This window comes from Symsagittifera roscoffensis, chromosome 1 (genome assembly GCF_963678635.1).
Source record: "Symsagittifera roscoffensis chromosome 1, txSymRosc1.1, whole genome shotgun sequence".
Lineage (NCBI taxonomy): Eukaryota > Metazoa > Xenacoelomorpha > Acoela > Convolutidae > Symsagittifera > Symsagittifera roscoffensis.
In genome coordinates, this window is record NC_087062.1 from 61,853,743 (window position 1) to 61,875,939 (window position 22,197).

The 22,197-nt window shown below is 36.5% G+C and overlaps 4 protein-coding genes across 8 annotated transcripts in view; 1 reads left to right on the top strand and 3 right to left on the bottom strand.

Moving 5' to 3' along the window:
• LOC134846964 (elongation factor Tu, mitochondrial-like) overlaps window positions 1-22,197 on the top strand; it is a 448,088-nt gene that overhangs the window by 305,661 nt on the left and 120,230 nt on the right. The window lies entirely within an intron of this gene.
• On the bottom strand, window positions 1,912-6,598 carry LOC134846920 (geranylgeranyl transferase type-1 subunit beta-like). The gene is made up of 4 exons (XM_063864358.1): window positions 6,263-6,598; window positions 5,889-6,135; window positions 5,374-5,574; window positions 1,912-2,518 (listed from the first exon to the last, which is right to left on the bottom strand). The coding sequence occupies exons 1-4, from the start codon at window positions 6,578-6,580 to the stop codon at window positions 2,088-2,090; spliced, it is 1,197 nt and encodes a 398-aa protein (XP_063720428.1). The 5' UTR covers window positions 6,581-6,598; the 3' UTR covers window positions 1,912-2,087.
• LOC134856870 (ketosamine-3-kinase-like) lies at window positions 6,937-8,707 on the bottom strand. Of its 2 annotated transcripts, none has more exons than XM_063873162.1 (2): window positions 8,182-8,707; window positions 6,937-7,452 (listed from the first exon to the last, which is right to left on the bottom strand). In XM_063873162.1, the coding sequence occupies exons 1-2, from the start codon at window positions 8,686-8,688 to the stop codon at window positions 7,147-7,149; spliced, it is 813 nt and encodes a 270-aa protein (XP_063729232.1). In that variant the 5' UTR covers window positions 8,689-8,707; the 3' UTR covers window positions 6,937-7,146. The 2 variants fall into 2 exon arrangements, with proteins under 2 accessions (XP_063729232.1, XP_063729231.1); XM_063873161.1 differs by having other exon boundaries at window positions 8,113-8,707.
• LOC134856871 (oxidoreductase HTATIP2-like) lies at window positions 11,370-12,419 on the bottom strand. Its single transcript, XM_063873165.1, has 2 exons — window positions 12,097-12,419; window positions 11,370-11,903 (listed from the first exon to the last, which is right to left on the bottom strand). The coding sequence occupies exons 1-2, from the start codon at window positions 12,379-12,381 to the stop codon at window positions 11,502-11,504; spliced, it is 687 nt and encodes a 228-aa protein (XP_063729235.1). The 5' UTR covers window positions 12,382-12,419; the 3' UTR covers window positions 11,370-11,501.

Sequence of the window (22,197 nt, forward strand, 5' to 3'; positions counted from 1 at the left end):
TTGCTTTCAATTACAGAAGGCAGTCATTGGCTCGAGGCTACCTCGTCACAACAAACATGTCATTCATTCATATACCTAATCTTCCGGCGGATGAAAGTATGTGAAAGTTCAAAATATGCAGCTGAACAACTTACGATGTGATTGCTTCCCAATTCAGGATTAAAGAAAATTAACCATATCTTATAAGGTGATTCTTGTAAAGTTGAATCCCGAATTCTACACCACCGCTGGCAACTTGCCTCACCATCATATTCTCATATGGTGTGAACCAGGTACTTTCTCAGTAGATAATTCCAGGTGTCAAAAAGACAATTAACAAGCTATAAGAAATTTTTGAGAGCAATTTACAGCTCCTGGTGTCCCTTGAAAATCCGCTTATGATCTCTGTGTCCGCAGGCGCGTTGCGAAAAAGCAATTAAAGATGTTTAAAAAGAGCAGAAGTAATAAAATTTGCCGAACTCTTCCTTTCACAGATAGTCACTGTAAATGAACCCTTTAACTTGACCGTTCCTGTCCCGGTCTGCCCTAAAACTTCTCAATGAGCCAGGTCTTGCTGAGTATGTTGACCAGGATCGTGATTGGCCTCATTCGAACACTGTGCTCATAAATGAGAAACATATGTATGCTGCTATAACTGGTGAAACTTTAGTGCCCACAAGTTCACATTTGTTCCTGTTAACACGCTCTAGTACTAACATCTCGGCAGCTAATCTACAATTGAGCTGCTCCTATCTCACGTATTAATCTAATGGAGGGGCATGCTGAATGCAAAGTAACCGCAAGCATAGATGGCAAGCATTTCCGTTGAGGTTCGATGGCATTCTCAACCGACATCTGAGTTCTGTTAAACATTTTATGGAGGTTGACAAGACACGTGAACAATCAGAGGAAAAAAGGAGAGCACGTTGCTTTCAATTACAGAAGGAAGTCATTGGCGTGAGGCTACTTCTTGTTCCAGCGGATGAAAGGTAAGTGAAAATTTGAAAACCTTGCTTCTCTTGAATAAGAGAGTCGGAATATATTTTAAATTCTGGGACAACCATTTGCGTATAATTGAGTTCCATTTAACTGCGAGTGTCGCCTATAAATTTTAATTACCATAAATTTATAATGTGCTGATGCTACCAACACTTGAAATGTAAGAACATTTTCAAAGCATTAATGATTTGAATATTTGAAAGCCGTAAATCCATTTAATGTTCAGCAGTAATTTATTTTAATAAATGCAGTAAATTCATTTCGGTGTCCTGTTAACTTATTGATTTTATTTACCTAATTATTTGTGCCTTCCCACAATTATAGTCGCCAGGGAAGAATCATTAAGTGCAGTAATGTAACAAGTGCTAAACACCTATGTTAGTTACTCTTGCTAAATTACCTTAATTGGAGCGAATTAGACGCTTAATAGATTAAATTGTAATTTCACTTATATTCGCTCGCTTAACTTATATTATGTCAATGACGAAGTGCTAAAGTATATTTGTTAAAAGTAAACAATAATCTGATCATTAGATCAGTAGAAAAGAGAGAGCGATAAATACCAGTAGCTCGAGAAAAGAATAGTTATAATTCAGAAATAATACTCAATTTTTATTCTAATCGAAACTTCAGACTCAAGCGAAGGTTAAGACGACATCTCAAAGCGCATCCCTGAGTTGAAGATTCAAAAGCCTAGACCGCACATCCAACATACATACTTCATCACTCTAGAACACTAAACAATACTCAACAAACAATCGATAATAGCCAGTAACGGTATATTACATTTGTTTATCAGAATTAGAAAATTGGATAAGTTTTTTTAACTCGTTTTCGGTTAAGCAATTTGTTTTCTGCCTACTTGTTTCACTTTCGCCGCAAAATTACGTTCAGCTTCTCATTTTCCCCCCAAGTTCCGTTCATTTTCTCAATTACCCGCCAAAATGCGTTCTTTTCTTTCTTTACTTTTTCACCTAATTCACAATTAAGTTCATTGTCTAGATCAGACCCGTCTGCTTGACATTCACCTAAACTTCTTTAGACTTAACTACTGTTATTCGCCCTGCAAAACTGAAATAGGCACATTTCAAATAGTTTTAGCACCATATTCATTGATTCGTACACCACGACGCATGTAATTGTTTCAAGTGCAGATAATACTTTTGCGGAATGTCAAGCGCATCATGCAAAGGCAGCAAAAGCTCAGGAGATATCGCATTGGCTTCTGGGTCCAGAGCTAAGGCCGATATGACGCAATGCGTGTGCAATGGATCTGCTTCGCCAGCATCTGCTGTCTTTTTGAAACCTCCGCTTCCCCCTTTACAGGTTGAAGCAAACATACGAGCAGCCTTGTGGTCTACCAAATAGTAGAAACCCAATATCGAAAGCGAGGCTCCTGTCCAGAAAAAGTAGCACGTGTCTTCGTCTTTTGAAGGTCGGCCATTGAAGCCTCGCAACTGACGACTGACTAACCAGGTTACCATTTGTGACTTCTGTTCCTCGCTCAAAACGTCCAGGCGTCCCATCAATTTGAGACTGGCTAAAATTGTTGGAAAATGAGAGAAAAGGTCACTAATTGCATATAAAAGTAAATACTGCGACTGCGAAACTGAGAAAGTTGCAGAATCGAGTCTTATTAGCACGACTTTCTACCATTTCCCCCATTTAACCTTTAGGCACCCTAGAAGAGACAGAAATAACAGTTAAAGGGGAGGGGGTTGGGGTGGTGATCCTATTTTTCTGGTAAAAAAAGACTGTGATGGGAGTAAAAGACGTGATAGAAAATATGCTTCATCAATCACGAAAAAAAAGGCGATATTCTTGACATGACTGTAAAACTGACCAACTGCCAAGTACAGTAGTGTATTCTGGCTTTGGCGAATAGACTGTCAGCGGCGACTACAAGTGAAGAGAGTCTTCAGATCATTTCAATAATCAAACACAGAGGTGGAGCGGAGCTTCGCATCACTTGCGATACAACGAAAGCGTATCATTGCAAGCTACTAAATGGTCAGTGAGATGGAAATAACTAAGTGGAAAAAAAAGGAAAAACTCAAAATTCGATTACCGAAAAACACGCGAGAACCACAAGCACTATCAAAGCAAAATTTTAAAATTTTCCAAGCGTCTACTGTTCCAAAAACAAGTGGTAAGACGCCAATCAATCCGAAAAAAAAGTCGCGAAGGAAATTGTCAAAAAAACAACTTTTATGGAAATACGAAAAATTCCATCTCAGAAAAACAGACGACAAGCACAACGACTAGCAATAAGCACGCTTTTAGTATAATCTGAGCGTACACTAATCCACATCATGTAGCTAGGCGCCAGTTGGCATTGAAACAAAAATACCAAACGGAAAGATTGTCGTAAAAAATTCAACATTTTTTTGGAAATACGAAAAATTCAATCTCGGAAAAACAGACGAGAAACACAGCCACTGGGTTTAAAAGAGCTCTCAGTATTTTTAAGCGTTTACTAAGCCTATAACTCGCAGTTAGACGTCAATTAATCCGAAAACAAAAATTGTCAAAGAAAATTGTACTGGAAAGAAAATTTCGAGCGACTAAGAAGTTTGAACTTTTGACCTTTATACTACCAGCCGAGCTGATTTATCAAAACCATGAAAAAAACTTTTTATCCTTATACCGATGCAAAATAAGTTCACTAAACTGACTAAACAATATCCGAAATCATTTTAAACTGACATAACAAGAGCCGACATCATTTAGGCCGAATAAAATTTCAAGCGAAAAAAATCAAAAATTATACCAGTCACGTGTAGCAATTTTGAAAAAATAGAGTCAAAGACATTGAAACTATAATGAAAACTGGTTACAGCGCAAAAAAAGTGTGGGGTGGCAACTTAGCCAGCAAACTTGTAACCCGACTGCTCAATATTTCTCGAAACTAAAATTTCAGATTGAGACACAAAAAAAAGTCCGGCCGGGAATCAAACTCTTGGCTTTCGGTTTCAAAAGCAACTGCATTAACTCCAGATTAAGTGCGATGAGGTCTTGAAAAGGCTTCCGTTCGATAATAAAGCAACATAAATTTCAATTAAAACTGTGTGAGAAAATTTGTTCAAAATCTGGTTCCCGATTACAAGACACTTGCTCTCGCCAGTGTAAAAAAAACAAATAACATCAAAAAATCAAACAACACTTTCAATTACAAAAAAAATCTAACACAAAAAAAAACGTTTCGAAAAATGCGCAAATAAGCCGACAAACCATAAGCAGATCCGAAGCAACATCACGTGGTTAGGCGCCAATTGATCCGAAAACAAAAATGCCGAAGGAAATGATTGTCATAAAAAAATTCCACATTTTTTTGGAAATACGAAAAATTCAATCTCGAAAAATCAGACGAGAAACCCAGCCACTAGGATAGAGAGAGCTCTCAGTATTTTAAGCGTTTACTAAGCCTATAACTCGCAGTTAGACGTCAATTAATCCGAAAACAAAAAATGTCAAAGGAAATTGTGCTCGAAAGAAAAATTCGAGCGACTAAGAAGTTTGAACTTCTGACCTTTATACTACCAGCCGAGCTGATTTATCAAAAACATGAAAAAAAACTTTTTATCCTTATACCGATGCAAAATAAGTTCACTAAACTGACAAAACAATATCCGAAATCATTTAAAACCGACATCATTTAGGTCGAATAAAATTTCAAAGCGAAAAAGAACAAAAAATCGGAAAATATACCAATTAGGTATTGTAATTTTGAAAAAATACAGTCAACGACAATTGAAAATATAATGAAAACTGGTTACAGCGCAAAAAATTGTGGGGTGGCAACTAAGCCGACAAACTTGTAACCCGACTGCTCAATATTTCTCATAACTAAAATTTCAACTTGAGACACTGGAAAAAAAACGTCCGGCCGGGAATCAAACTCTTGACCTTCGGTTTCAAAAGCAACTGCATTAACTCCAGATCAAGTGCGATGAGGCCTTTAAAAGGCTTCCGTTCGATAATAAAGCAACATCAATTTCAATTAAAACTGTGTGAGAAAATTCGTTCAAAATCTGGTTCCCGATTACAAGACACTTGCCAGTGTAAAAAATTAAATTACACCAAAGAATCACACAACACTTTCAGTTACAAAAAATATATCTTACGAAGAAACCTAAGAAAATGCGGCAACTCAGCCGAAAAACCATAAGCAGATCATTTTTTGGATATTAAGTATTTAAGGTCTAAAAAAAACAGGTGCTGACTGGATTTTAGCGTAATCCCTTAGCCGTCTTCTATTACCTTTCGTATCCAGTAGTTAAATTTGAATTTCAAGAAATTGAGCATAGTTGTTAACTAGAAAAAAGTCTATATTCCAGTTTGATAACGCTTGCTTAACGCATGCATAAAAAGGACAGTCATTTCATCAAAACTGACCTAATGCTAAGTAAGTGCATCCTGCATGTGCCTCCCCAGCTGGTCTTTGACCGAATGCTCCTCCAGCTGGGTTGAGACAGCTGAGGATAAAGTGGACCACTCTGTCAGTGTCTATCCGTGAGAAGTCATTGAGGATGAAACAAATGGCAACTGCAGCATACACGAAGCGCACATCTTCCTCGCCCTCATGCATTGTACAGCCTAGATACAAGTATTTTTTACTCAATCTATCTTCAATTTTTGAGCATCAATTTTCTCCTCTATATTCTCCTTGTGATATAATATTTATTTATGCCTACAGTCCTTTTGTTTTTGTTTTCAGTGACAATAGTAGCCAGCGGTCAATTTAAATCTATCTTATCCTTAATTCTGCATCAAAATTGAAAGCAAAAAATGCTTGCATCTCATTTTGACAAAAAAAAATGATTGAGACCAAAATCTGAATAAACTAATGCACTAGTCTCAGAAAATGCCAATTGCTAACTAAAACATCAATCAATCTGAAACGTACATACTGAAGCATCCAGACTTCTGTTGCATTTGGGCAACACTCTTTAGAATCTCTTCTCTTTTCACTCTCTCCAAGTCATCCTCCAAGCAGATGAGAGAAAGCAGAGCCGCATGAGTCATAGTCAGGTGGGATCCATCGTAGCACCTGCTTATACATGGCAAAAATGTCTTCGAGCCTTCTGATGATTTTGACTTCTCATTTGGAATCATCAGCCACTCAGAAGGACGAAAACCCCAGTCGAGTTTGTCACCCTACATTATTAAGACTATCATCAGAGACAACAATAAAGAAAATTCAGTCAGAGGTATTTTGCATAAAATTATCTATTAAGGCAAAAATTGTTCCTTAACTGTTACGCAGAACTCATCGCCAACTTACTTCATCGTCGTGATTCTCAATCTGCAGCATATAGAGCCAGTCTATCAATTTCTGTCTGGATCCTGCGGCCTTGTGACACAAATTCAGCATATTCATGCTCGCACAACTTGATATGGTGAAGAAAATGACAGCCAGCTTTTGAAGTTCCAGACTACGCAGTCTCTCAGGCCACAGAGTGAGGAAGAAGCTAAGGAAGCGGGCGTCGGACAGGAACGTATCAGACAATTGCACATCTTCAGATGGTTCGACTAAGTGATCACCCGAGTGCAGATTTGTGTGAGCATTATCCACTGTAGCACCATTTGCTACAGGTGTCATTTTACATACAGACACTAAAAGGACAGTTTTTGGTTATATATCCCATTAAGCTTGTCGGATGCATTAATGTTCCGTGTAAATAATCGTCCTCCAATTTTTCAATTGAAAAATTTCACAAAGCTAAGCTTATGATGGTTTTCAACATTTCTCGTATACTTTTTATAAGCTACGCATTCAACAATTTCTGATTAAAATTGATCAAAAGTTCCGTTCCGTGCAAAAAATGGATTTAGGAAAATGCCATTTTATGAAAGCTATTAGAACTCTCCTATAAAAAAACGCACAACTTGTGCGAAACTTCAGAAAAACGACAAGCGTAAATTAAAAATATTGATTTATACCAGAATAGAATGGCGTCATTTGCTTTTACAAGCTATAGAATTTTAGATAAAAAAGAACGATTTATTAATAATTTAATAACTAAACTATTCCTCTATAAATAATCAAACCACAAATGTAACTTCATATGGTTCGACATTTGTGGTTTGAATATTTAAAGGAAAGAAAAAAGTTATTTTTTCAACGATTTGTTCAATAAAGTTATGTAGCACCGAAAAACTATTTTCTCATCGAGTCAATTGTTCCATAATTGAAATAGATCCAGACTGGTATCCAGATCCAAAATGATTCCAATGATTCAAATTGTGGAACAACTCATACAAACTGTTCCGCTGGTCAAACCCTTTCTCTTTCGGCATGACTGCAAAATAGGCGTCGTAGAACTTGCGCGAAAAACCACCAAACATAGTCGCTATTCCAAAATCAAATTCGGAATGACCATAAAAAGAGCCAGGGTCATAAATGATAGCTTCTGTGTCTGTTTCACCCACATTTCCAGACCACAGGTCTCCATGCAGAAGGGATGGCTTCAACTGAAATTTAAAGGGAGTAGATTTTTATAGGTGGCGTTCTATTTAGTTTAACTTTTCTTGCTCTAAATAATGGATGAAGAAAATTTCTGAAAACAACATTGCAAATTATTTTTAATAGTTCAATAGATAGTCTATTACTGAAGAGCTCTACTACTGAAAAATAAATTTTTACTATCTAATTAATCTTCTTAGCTCTCATAAATCACACAGAAGACCCTATTTTTACCAAATTTTCTGCACCGCAACCAAATTTTAAAAAAACAGGCAAAAAAAGTTTTTTGACACTTTTTGGAAGGTTTTTTGGTTCCCCCTCAAGTGTGTAAAGACACCTTTAGAAAATTGTAGTCTGTCAGCCAAACATGGATGCCTCAAAATTGTGCCAAGGTGGAAACTTTCGGTGATCAGAGGTCGAATCGCGGGGGGGGGGGGGGGCGGCGTCCGCTCCCTTTAAACCCGGTACTGATTGTAGCAAAATCAAGTGTGAATTATAAAGAGGCTCTGAAATACAGTTTCTTGTACGCGACACCGACTGTATCATATTCTTTCAGCTTTGAGGCTCACTGCAATTCAGAATCCGCACTGAATTTTGGTCAAAACTATGCAAATTTCGCTTTTGTGTGTGTATATCGTTTAAATAAAATTTGGTTCAATAAAAATTACTTCGATATCTTTGAAAAAAATGGGCATCTTTCGAATCAGCAGCTCATACAGATTCCTCAAATCACCCACATTGTTCGTTCCACGCTTGTCCATTAGCATATCAACTTGCGGCTTAATTCTGTTCTCGGCATAAAATTGAATCCAATCTGATTTCCACGTATTGTCTAGAGGAAGAAACCCACAACACGTCGTATCTTTGAAACCGAACTCTTTGACTTCCCCATTTGTTATATTAAATTTATGCATCTGAGCTAATTTAGTGCCAAGTTCTGCTTCTTTGCGGCGCAAACTTTTCATATCTAGATGCTCAATAAGAATAGCTGATCCAGATGGTGACTGAGAAAAAACAGACACAGGGTGAGGAACTCTGATCGTGTTTGTTTTTTCAATTTCTTCTAAACTAATAAACTCCCCTTTGAACATAGTGTGTGACCCCTTCTTTTTGTTGTACTTGAGGTAAAATCTCCCCTTGTCTGTGTCATAAGAGCGCCCGTTATTAATGCAGCCTCCACCTGAATAGCTGGTGGGTTTAACATACTCGAATGATAACTCATTCTTAAGGAACTCTTCCATCATTTACAACGTCTGAAATCAGATTTTAAAAGAGTACTCGGTTCCTGTGAAGTTGACGTAGAGTTCCGAACAACAATCTTGATAGCAAAAAACTCTACAAAAATTGAAAATAACTCCTAGACAGTAGACAAAGTAGTAGCAAATCGTGAGCAGCAAAAAAACTTCCTGTTTTTCAAAAATTCCATAATAAGGCTCTTTCAATTTAATTGATATTGAAAAAATTAAACACAAACAAACCAAAATACAATTTCACCCGTTCAAAAAATAAAGTTCTTTTTATTTAATTCGCTATTTATAATTCAATTTTGATTCGAAAATCCAAACCAAAAAACTAAATTAGTGCGTGAGACTCATTATCTCTATATCGATAGATCGAATTCAAGAAGTAGCTGAGTTTTTAAGAATTATCGATCTAGAGATAATGAGTCTCACGCACTAACCACTCAGTCACAAATAAGGCAGAGAACAGATGCTATGAAATTTCAAATGCTATGAAACTTTCAATGCTACAGATCGTGATCATAGCAAATGATACAGATCGTGATCATAACAAATGCTACAGATCGCGATCATTTCATAGTAAAATTGAAAATAAGAAGGTTCGTACTAATACACTACGCTCGCAAGCTCGCTAGGCTAAAAACTAGATATGTAACTAGAAAAATACAATAAAACTATACATTTTCCAAAATCCTCCCTCTCATGCTCAAATTCAAATATAAACGCAAAAGCAAAGCAGTGCTTTACAACATTTGCAACGTGACGCAAGCATAGTATTGCAAGCTAGCGAATAAAAATTGGGACGAAAATCGCTTAAATTAAATAGAAAAACTCAAAATCGGAAAAACAGTCAAGAAACACAACCACCTAGATTAAATAAGTTTTGATTAACCGAGAGGCTACTAAGCTGGCAAAACTTGGGTAGATGCTAAACACAAAGAAAGTTATGAACTTAAAACGTGGAGCTTTTATATATCGTCCCCTGAAAGACTCAAAATGATAAATATCAAATTGTGCCCCTCAAACTATACACACTAGACTAAAAATTAAACAAAGATTTTTAACTTCCGAGTTGGTGAAATTAAAAATAACAGAACGAATTCATTATAAGTCAGAAATGTATAACCAGAAGCACAATCCATGCTTCAATTATGTAGCCGACAAAATATAACCAGAAAAACCTAATTCCGACTTTTCAATTTTTCCCAGAAATTCAATTTCGAAGTACAAATCATTTAAAAAAACAGGTACAGCATGCTTCGAGCTCGAAAACTTAGGTTGCAAAGCTAATGATCTCTAGACCAAGTGAGAAGAACCCTGAAAGTTGTTGAGATTCAATAAAAGCAAATTTACTATCTTACAGATTTGCAAGAGTTGTGTATGGGGAAAAAAACTAACACGCGTCTATTAACGCAATACTTTTAAAAATTAAGGAAATTTCAGCCCAAATTGTCAAATTTTAATGCGCCCTAACTTTTCGCGAAATAATCACACGTGAAACATAATTTCAATTTTTTTGAACTAAGCATTCACATCACGTTCTTACTGTGAAAACTCACTTTAATCATCACCATATAATTGCCTCTGCTTTAAAACAAAAATATATAGCACGTTAAAACTTTTACAACTTCAAGAATCTACTATGATAAAACTGGGGGTCAATGAAACTTTTTTAAATTTTGCTGCGAAATCTAAAAATTAAATGCATTTTCGAAACGAAAATCGTTTTTGTTTTTTTTGCGCCATATTCTCTTTCTAATTAGAGAGCGTAAATTGTCTCTTCCTTTAACCAAATGATTTTGAATTAATCTTAACAAGAAAGCGCAAGTAAAATTGTAAAAACTCTAACTTGAGCGAGGCCAAACTTGAAGTTTTTTACTGAAAAAAAAGCATACAAAAATCCACTGCTCATGTATCTTCAGTGTTCTTCATCATTGTAGGTGAATGTATTTCCAAGTAACTTTGCATAGCGTATGTGCAGCAAGAACGCTGATATTTACACTTTGATCATTTTATTAAGTCTTTCTATCAAAAAATGATATCCAAAATTAAAAAGACTTAATATGAATTAAAATGTTCAGGCCAGCTTTTCTTGTGAATAAAAGAACGAACTAAATTCAGAATTTGATTCTTGAACAAACTATATTCAAATAAAAAACGACCCCGTTTAGGGTTTCAAATAAAGTGTGGATCAAAACACCTGAGCCCAACATTGACGGCAACGGTACAGGAAGAATATAACAAAGCTCAGCACCGAGTATCACTTCATTGCGGTAAATTTCTCTATTTTGAAAACCTTTTTTCATGTTGAAAAAATTCTATGTGTAGCTTAGCTATCTCTTTGGGAAACCGCATCTGATTTCTCTTTTTGCGGACCAAGTGAACAATATCTCCCTAAATCAAATGAAGGAGGCAATTGTTCACTTGGTAAAAACTAATATTTTGGCCAATCAGATTTGAGCAAACAAGAAGCAGGTCTTACGGCTTGAATTTGCCATTTAATTTTAGGGGTGAGATTGTTCACTTGGTCTCATCAGGGAGGAGATTGTTCAAATGGGCCCTTTGCGCTAATTACCCGAAATCTATTACTACGCAATGATAAGAAACAGCTGAAGAATCAAACTTTGCTAGAGGAAACTTTCAATTTGGGATGTGAAATTCTATCAGACCTGATTGGAATAAAGTATAAAACAATAATTTACTCGTTTATATGTACATTAGTATATAAAGGCATTAAAATTCGAAATAGATTGAAGAGATAGAAATTTTGTTTCACCGACAGTTCGATGACCGACAGTTTTTGTTGCAATAGAATCTTAAGCCTCCAAAGACTTCGCAGCCTCGTGCATTAGCGCATTAGAAAGTATTTCAGTTTTATTTCCTTTTCCAAATTCCGCGCTTTTTGCCATCAAGCTTCTGGCTACATCTTCGACCCTGATTTGGTTCCAAGTTGGCTTAAACGCAGTTACCGGTTTCATTAGTATATGCCCCAGTTTCTCGACTCCACGTGACTTCTCGCCTCTGAGCAACAACGCTGGTCTGTGGATAAACAGCTGGTCAAAACCCAGTTGGGTTAGCTCGTGTTCTACTTTTCCCTTCGTTTGCGGATACAAAAACATACTGTCTTTGTGAGCTCCCTGAGAAGAAACGTAATTCAACTGTTTACATCCGCACTCTTTCGCTATTTTAGCTGCATTCATAGTGTATTCGTAGTCAACCTAAGCGAAGCAGTTACGGCTACTGAGCAGAAATGACAAAAATTACCAAAAATTGTTCACTCATTAGTCAGTTCAATTCAGTTCAGAAATAACTTTGTCTAAGCCTAGCAGCAAAAATTTATTCTGAGACAACGAAAGGATTATTTTACAATGTTTAAACGATTCAATTTCTGCTCAATGGCTGTAATGAGACCTTCACAAATCCGTCTGCGCCAGCCTGACCTCTAGTAGTTCCCAATGTCATAAAACCGACAGCACAGTCCTTGAAAACATCACGCGATTGCTCCAAGTTGTCATAGTCCACAACAGCTTGTTGAAACTTCGATCGTGGATCATCTTCTCCTAATTTTACTTCTCTTCGTCCAATAAGAATAACTTGTTTGAAATGATTATTCTTTGCCAGCTCCTTGGATAACGCTTCGCCGCATGCTCCCGTCCATCCAACAATGAAAGCTCGTAGTTCATTAAGCGAAGTCATATTAATATAAGCATATAAATATATCTAAAACTTTGACCCGATGAGAAAAGGCTTCAAAAAAGTTTTTTTAAAACCGAATTTCAATTAATTTAATGAACAAACCAACTATTGAAAGTTTACACTAGCTTAAACCTTCCCCTCAGAAAACAACATAAAAGCGAAAAAAAATAGGAAACGAAAAACTTCTGTCTAGGTTATTCTACAAAGTTTTTTGTTAGGAACTAAGTTTCGAAAAACTCATCTTTTTCCCTTGTTAACTAGCAGATGGAAGCTTACATCCAGTAAAAAAATTTTAAAACGAATTCCCAATTACACAGCCATTTCACAAGCAAAACGAAAACCCAAAATACGGCCATCAAATGAGAAACCACTTCTTAAACGCTTTGTTTTTCATTATTAGCTCATTGAAGCCAATACAAAGGGCAGTATCAACAAACTGATTGAAAATTACAGAATAACTTCGAATCAACAATAACTATGGCCCTTTCAAAGGTATCCAACAGATGATTCGATCCCATCTGGCGCCATACAGAAGTAGTAAGTGATAAGTTTATCCTCTAGAAACGCGATATCACCTTCAATAAAAATTTCGCCTAAATTCCATTTGGAAAACTTAAGCGCTGAATTAATCCGCAGATAACGCTAAAATTGAAAAGTACAAAATCACTTAAAATTCGAGTGACAAAATCAGTATCTTTAGCTAATGAACTTTAATTGAACTCCAGAGTCGGCCCACTAAAAGTCAAATTTGAGCGAGAACACACTTTAGGACTGATTTATACAAAAACAGAAAAAATAACAACACGACACATATAGTAACTCATCAATTCGTTCATTAATACTTGAAATCAAAAATCATTTGCAATAAAAAACTGAAGAAATTAACGGGCTTCACTTCTTAAATTTTTGTTAATGTAGAGCGTCTTTTGCCTTCGTTACAAATAATTAAATAAAGAGACCTTAGATATTTGCAAGAAAAAACAAAAACTTTACGCGCTTTTTAAGTTTTTGTACATGGAGAGAGTATTTTTGCCTTCCATACAAATAACGAATTTAGAATGTTTAAGAGCTTATAATCAAAAAAACCACGACCTAAACGTGTTTTTTTGACATTAATTTCATTAACCTATAAATTTCGTTTTTTGGGCAGACGCGACATGTAAAAATTTTAATTCTGCTGGCAGTTCTGAAAATTTAAATCCTTTTTCAAAACTAAAAGTCGATCCCATTTTTTTGCCCTTTACACTTTGGCTGTTCGATAGTGGAGTTTGCGTTCCTTTCAACCAAAATAAAAACCAGGAAAAATCGAATTTGAGCGTGAAGTTTTTCCTGGAAAAAAAAACTTAAAAAGATCGAACCTATATAATAAGAGTCTGACCTACCTTCATCGACTCTCAAAAACCTTTCAATATAGCCAACAGACAAATGGAAAAAAGTCATGAACACAAAGAGAACAGAAAAATACTAACTCTAAATTAATGAAACGTAAATTACGTGAAACTCTTGTGGCAAACTTGATGTTTAATTAGACAAGTAAACATTTTAGACTTTTAAATTGTGAGGATTAGGAAAAAAATCAGACCTACTTTAGTTGTCTATGCAGGAGCGGATCTGTCTTCTCCGAAGAGGACAACTTTCAAAAAAGTTAGCTCGCCCGAATTGGTTTTTAAGTTCTCCCAAAACTCAACAAAAACAGTATTGTGTCAAAAGTTTCTGCAAAACAGCTTCAATTTTGAAGCACAGTGACAAAGCGGAGCTTCACATGACTAGCGATCCAACACCAACATAAGAAACATAGAAGAGTAGAAAAACTGAAAAAAAAAAAAAATCAAAGTCAACCAAAACTTAAATTTTCGTATGTCTCGATAAAAGTTCATTTTACGCAAGCACGCCAGACATTTGAATATTCAATTAGCAACGGAACAAAACTTAGGCAATTTATGAGCAGACAAGTTGTGCCGAAATAAAATATGATTTTATAAAAAAATCTTTAAATTCTCAACTGAAAAAAACAACGAACAACACTTACACTTGAAACTGCAATTAAAGTTGCTTACAGCACAAGAAAAATCAGTAATGTGGCAACTAAGCCGACAATCTTTGCGCAAAGAAGTTGAACTGAAAAAAAAAAGATTTTATGAAAAAAAAAATTGAATTTCAATTCCCCCATTGGAATAATAGAAATTGGAATAAACAATACTTGGACTTGAAATGGACGTTGAATACAGCACAAGCAAAATCCGTGATGTGGCAACATAGCTGTCAAAAATTGAGTAGATAATAAACAAAGTCAATTTTTCAAATTGTTCAACGTTTTTTTCAATCGAATACATACTGAAAAAAAAAACAAGTCAGACCTAGACTTGAGCCCCCAGATCTTAAGGTCTAAAGACAACGGCGTTGCCCCTAGTCCAAGTGGGAAGGACTCTGGTAGATGTTAAGAAAAAAGAACTGAATAAACATGAGAAGAATTTGTAGGAAAAGTCTAGTTCCTGATTACAAGACACTTGCTCTCGCAAGTGTAAAAAAACTGCAATTTTAGGCTTTTTATCTGCACGCTCCTTCCTTCTTATTACGCCAAATACGCCGTAAAATTTTTAAGGGCTTTTTAGGCGAAAACTGTACATGTAAAATAGTACCACAAGACGACCTTTTGAGGTCTATGGGTCCAATCGGTGAAGGACAGGCCATGTTCCCTCTAATTCCGACCGTGTCTAAGTGATACATGATTTCGCGTGTAACACCCTTCCCGACGTTTTCTCACCTGGTGGTTGATCGGGAAAATTAACTGCTAAATTGGTTCTTTGATGCCGAAAAACAACTGCTCAAATTGGTCAGAAAGTGACATAGCTTTTGGGCGACCAAACATTTTGACGATATAACTTATTTGATTAAAATTTCTGTGCCATCGTCAAACTTTTGAAATACCAGGCCAAAAAGTACAATTTCAGGCAATTTTTGAATATTTTGACCCAAAAAATTTTGTTTATCGGCGCGCGCTCTCCCTCACAGATAATATATTTAAAGTCGAAGGCGCATTTAGAAAAGTTCTAGGGTCAGTCAGGAACATTTTAGGGTTAAAATGGATTTCTTAAACGACCAGTGTTAGGATTCCCTTGAAAAAATAAGTGACCAAAAGTCGAGCAGCTTGTCTAAGACTATTTTTAACGCAAGAACGGACCAGGGGTAATTAAATAATTAAAGAGAAAAGAAAGACAGCAGTATACAATACATATCGTAGAAAAGTTTTTAAATTTATTTTGCATCTGCATCGTAGTTTTTGACCAGGAAAGACTTTGACAGACTTTTGAACGTCTTGAACATGGGGTGTGCACAGCTAACTGTCAAAGTCAAGTTCTAAAATAGAATACTGATTCTTCAAAATCACATAACGCCAAGTTAACTTCAACTATAGAGAGTTGCAAAAAGTTCGGACAGACAGAATTAATTAAAAAGAGCAACTGTCTCTAGACATCAACGAAAAATAAAATAGAAAAAAACAATAGCGTCGAAAGTTCTTGAAGCAGATTTTTCGCGCAAAACCTATAACCACCGCGGGCACTTACATCCGAAGCGTCAAATAGTAAAGCTTAAAACAGGAAAATTATTGCTCAGGGTGGCTAAGGTTTTTCTGCGATTAGTTTCCAACTTATGAATCATCTTCATATCCGTTTGTTTTTTTCTGGGCAGCCTGATCTGTTATATTTTGTTGTTGAAAATGACTCCTTGATATATTTAGTAAGACATCATAAACGGTAGATTTCAATTTTTCAGCTAATTTTGCTAACTGTTTTATAGAAAAATATGGAATTTCATCGCAGTATTTAAAAATTATGATAGTATAATCATCGGATAATCGACGACCACGCAGTTTGAATTTGGTCTGACAAAAAAATCACGGTTGCTGGGCTTCAGATTTTGCATGCAAAAAAAACGTCGAAAAGCACTGATTGTTCATTTTAATTAATTCTGTCTGTCCGAACTTTTTGCTACTGATTAAAGCATCTCCAATGATCAATCAGTTCGCAAAAAGTTGGTTGTTGATCTGATCAAGCTATTCCAGTTTTTCTAAGCAAGCTATTACAGCTAAGAAACTTGGAAATATTTTACGTCATTTCATGAAGCGAATCGGTCATTTCAATCGCGAATTTGTAAGCAAGCTAATAAATTTAGAATCGTTTCATGTCGTTTAAAGAAGCAGGATTGGTTCACGAAAAAAAATTAGTTTTTCTAAGCAAGCTATTCGTCATGAAACTTCGAATTATTTCAAGTTATTCCACAAAGAGAATCGGGTGTCGAAAAAATCTATTGAAGCCATTCAAGCGATGAAACTTAAAAAGAATTCAAGTTGTTTCTTGGAAAAAATAGTTTTGCGAAAAATAAATATTTTCTGAACAAGCTAGTCTAGCAATGAACACTGAAAAAAATCTAGTTTGTTTCTTAGACCGTATGGTTTTGCGAAAACTTATAAACTTCATATGAACTCTATTCAAGCCATGAAACTGAAAATTTTCAAGTTATTGTTCTTCATCAAGCCATTCAATCTAAAGAACTTTAATATTTCAAGCCATTTCATAGATCGAATCGGTTCACGAAAAACTTGTTTTTCTTAAGCAGGCTATTGAATCTATGAAACATTTCAAGCTATTTTATAGACCGAACCGATTTCAAACAATTTTGAGTTTTTCTGAGCAAGCTATTCAAGCTATGAATTATTTCAAGTAACTTCGTAGATCAGCTATTCACGCTATGAATTATTTCGAGTAATTTCGTAGATCATATCGAACCATGATAAGTTAAAGCTTCTAAGCAAGCTATTCAAGCGATGAAACTTTGAAATATTTCAAGCTACTTCATCGCGCAAATCGTTTTGCAAAACGTTTTGTTTTCTATTAAAGCTATTCAAGCTACGAAACTTCGAAATGTTTCAAGTTTTTGCATGCAAACTAATCAAGCTATTAAACTTAGAATTCTTTCATGTCGTTTAAAGACGCAGATCGGTTCACAAACAACTCAAATTTTTCTTAAGCAAGCAATTCAAGCAATGGAATATTTCAAGATTATTTCATGTCGAGTAAAGAAGCAGATCGATCGGTTCACGAAAAACTCAAGTTTTTAAGGAAGCTAGTCAAGCAATGGAATATCGCAAGTTATTTCATAGACCGAATCGGTTCGCAAAAAAAATAGTAACCTTATCGAGCTATGAAACTTTGAATGATGTTAGAGTACTTTATACTTACAGCACATTTTTGAATCTGCTGTCTGAGTTGCATATCTGCTTTGGTGCCTGTAGCGAATTTACTCGACCTCAGTTCACTCAACAAATTGTTCAGACCAGAGAACTTGTCGTAGTTCGAAGTAAGATTTCCGCTGCTACTCACTGAAAAACAAGCCCAAAGATAGTCACTCAAGATGATTCTACCGTCATCTAAAAGTTAGGGGCGGATTTAAAGATTTCATGGGGGTTGCCGACACCTTCGCTTCTGCCCCTCTTCCTTGGGAATTCAATCAACTGACATTCCAAGGGGTCTCCTTTTTGGTATATAAATTTTAGCTCGACCAAATCGGCTTAAATTTTAGCTCGACTTAAATTGAGAAGAGAGTGCGCACTTCCTTCCCAAAAAAATCTTCCAGAAATGCCGAGAAACGATCAAAAAATTCCTCCCCTCTCGAGAAAACCCTAGTATTATAAGAAAATTTCACTTCGTAGTCCAACAAAAAAATAAGCAGTCTTGTACTTATCGCACAGCAAAAATAGAAACTTTCAGTGGAATTTTGAAATTACTAGTTTGTGTTCACAGCATGTCACTTTTTGATTTTTTTTTGATCAAGTTACATCAGAATGAAGCTATTTCAATTTTGAGAACCTTTATGATATCGACTTCGCTGGTGATTCAAAAAACGAAAACATGATGCATTTCCTTATTCTTACGTGAAGTTGAAAGGCTTTGCTTGAGATTGTATTTAGCTATTATGGCTTCCGAGGAGAACCTCTCCTTCTGTGTGAGAGTCTGATTAAGTGCTGCATTTGACATAGCCAAACCTTTAACCCCGCTCAAATCTCGCTCGTCTTTCATCTTCGGCCAACCGAACTGCTTTGGGAGATCTGAAAGAGCAAATGCTTCAGAAAATTTATAGAAAAAGATAACTAGCATCCGAAATCCAGCATTTTCGTACAAAATTTTTGGCTCTACAAAAAGATGCAGTCTGTAGAAAAAAAGAAGTCAGTTATGATCATTCATTGCTCCCGGTTCCAAAAGTATCGCCTTTTAGTAATGGACACGGGGTGCTGTAAGAACAGCTGCAAAGGGCACTACGCGCTTCAAAGGATAGAGTCAAAAGAAGACAAATCCCCCCCCCCCAGAATTGTAAAAAGAGCATGATGATCATCTCACGTGAAAACTCCGACATCTTCATAATTTGTTTCGGCGGAGTGGGATTTTGCACTTCGATGTCGTCGTCATCGATACTCCTCTCTCGCTTCCTGCCACTCGAACTCCCGTCATCGGCAACCCCTCCAAAATCTTTCAACTCCGTGGCTAATTTCTCCAAGTCCGCTTCCTCAGTTCTCTCTACTGAAGAGGCATGATGATGACGGTGTCCACTCTCACCACGGTCTCTTGACACAGAAGAATGATGCCTGTTTGGATCATCTGCACTTCTGTCTCGATACTTGTCATAGGAGGAGTTTTCATATGAATCTCTGTGCGATCTACGTCTGAATAAACATTAATCCTTAAGAAAATTTGTCAAAGCTGCAATATATATGTGCTTTTATTAGAAGATTATCGATATCGATCCATTAACCATTTTCTAGATATTCTGCAGTTATTGGAGATTTTTGATCTGAAAAAAAATAAACAAACCTATTTGGATCCACAGGGCTACCAGGGTGCTTGAATTTCTCATCAGGCAAGCCCGAACTCTCTCTTCGATATCCCACTCTTCTCTCGTTTTCCATATTTCTGGACCTCTCTGCGGATGGCTCACGTCTCGTTCTCTTTGAGCTGGATTCACCGTCTTCAGCCTTATCATCCTGTCTTCTGCTTCGATGGGAACTAGCGTCTTTGTAGTCTCTAGTTGAATACTCCTGGCGCTCTTTAAAGTCACGTCTTGAGAGCTCTTCCCGTTCTCTAGAACTAGGTCGCCGATCGCTTCTTGAGTTTCGTTGACCATGTCGCGAGTCTGAGCTTCTACGGCTATACGATCTATCTTTCGAATAAGCCGAATCACGATACGAAAAATCTTCGATATTTTCAGGGGATATCGGCTCGTTCTCGTATAACTCTTCGTCAAAAACTTTTGCACGATCACTTTTTCGGGTGCTTGAATGTCGCCGCTCATGACTTCGAGAGTGCCTTCGTTTTTTTGAACCCTCAGAAGTATCTCTTGAAGTCTCTTCATGATCCAGCTCTTCAACGTGATAAAGTTGATTTGACCTGAACAAAATCAAAATTATTTGTGCATGCATTTTTTTGTCAATTTAAAATTTCTCACCTCAATAAACAAATAAATGAATTTATACAGAACGTTTTCTTCCTTCATCAAAGCTTGAAACACACTGCAAGCTTTTTTGAGAAGTCAATCAATCAGATAAATGCACATAAAAATGGTCTCTGCTTGTCAACTTTAAGAACTCTTAGAATGAAACAGCTAAATGTCGAATGCAAAAAATGAATTTTAAGCAGTTGCATCAAAATCTTACGTTTCGGCATCCGCGTCTTCGGTCGGAAGTGTCGGATCATATCGGTCCGCTTCCTCCTCATCCGGATCTAAAGCGTTGTCTTCTAACTCTAGTCTATCGTTGACAACTTGCTTAGTGATAAACAGATGTTCATTCTGTTGATTCACTGCCACCCACTGAGATCCAGTTGAGCTGAGGTCAGGCGAGGTCACTATTGCAGAGGATACCTGCGCTGAGTCACCACTAAAAGATATCATACAGCTTTATAGAAAGCACGAAGAAGAGACGACGAAAATGCATGAAGAGAACAGAAATCATAAAACAAAAACTGGTAATGCTCACAGCCTGCAAAACAGTAATGTTTTAAGTACGCAAAAATTAATGCAATATGAAAACAACAACAAGGGCCAAAATGTACCTCAGACGCTCGGTGAAATTCTTCGCTCTTTCTCGTCTTAGTTTCTGCTTCTCTGACTCTGACAAGTCCTCTTTGTTATACTTGTCACTCTTCCTTCTCCCTTCATCGTCGCCTCTGTCATCTTTCGAATCTCGTTTTGTCTTTTTACCCGACTCCTTGTGAACTGTTTCGGAATGTTTTCTACTTCCATTGCGATCAGGTTCTTCTGCGTCTTTATCGCGTTTCGATTTCTTTGATTCCTTTTCTTTGTCTTGTTTTGCATCCGTCTCGGCCTCATAAAATACACGTCGCTTGGGTGCTTCACTGGACTTATCATCTCCATCCCTATTTGACCTCTTCTTTCTGTTCGAGTCTTTCCTTCTAGAATCTTCTGCAGCTATTAAGCTGTCATTGTCATCTTCACTAACAGCCTCGTAGTCTTCATTGGCTTTGACTGAGCGTTTGTTGCGTGAATTTCTCTCTGGTAATGATGAAATTACATGTTTTAGTTAAGAAAGACTTCGGTCTCCTATTAGCAATTATATCTGATGTCAATAGGTCCGTGTTGATTTTCTAGATTTTGTTACGGCATACGCACATTGACTCAATAAGATGCAAAAAAGAGCACACAATGATGGTAAGCACACGGAAATACTTAATACAGATCACACAGTTTTACAATCACGACTACAAAACACCGACAGCTTCAAGGTAAAACTTACCCGTAGAGGACCCTGGGATAAAACAAATTTTAACTGAATTCCACAAAATAAAAACAGTGGCGAAGCGGAGCTTCGTAACATTTGCCATACAACGCAAGCATACCATTGCAAGCTGGCGAATAGAAAATCTGACGGAAATCATTCAGAATCATTCAAAAAATCTTTAAAACTACATCTAAAAAATGGCTCGACTGATGTTCAACTTCAGGAAAATACAAGCATTTAGTACAAGCGTAAAACGTTGTCAAAAAAATTTCGAGCTAAGAAGTTTCAAAACGGTTTTTCTTTTAACTTAAGAGAGAAATTAAGAGAGAAACCCAAAACATCCTTGGGAAACTCTAATGTTAAAAGTTATATTCAACAAGACAAATTCAATAAATTGTCAGAAATTGCTATCTTTTATTTTAGTTCAAACTCTTTCAAAGAAATTATGAGGTGGTGATCTCTTCTAACAGCTCGAAAAACAAAAGAAAATTTTGCTGCTGTTTCTTGCACGAATTGATTTTGTACATCACTGTTGACATGACTGAGAGAAGAGGAAACACGTTGAGGAATCGCTCGTTAACCCGAAAACAAAATTGCCAAACGATAGTCCGACTATTCGAAACTCTATATTAGAAAAGTCAAATAAATAAATATCGAAAAAAACCGTCTAGTTGGGGTTCGACCTCAAACCTTAGAATTTAAAAACCGCGCTTTATCACTAGACGAAGTGGTAATGGGCCTGGAAGTTGTTGAGGCTTCATTAAGAGCAAATTTAATTTCTTGCATATTTCCAACAAAAATTATAGTTCCTGATTACAGGTCACTTACTCTCGCAAGTGAAAAAACTCTACTCGTAGGAGACTACAGCAGTTTTACCGTGATGGTAGTCATTTTCAATCTGCACTGGTTTTGTGTATTTCTCAAGCTCCCTGTCTTCTCGCTTCCGAGACCGACTACATGACGATTCCTCCTCTCGATGATGATGTTGACTATGCTTCGATTCCCGCCTAGAGTCTGACTTGGATGAA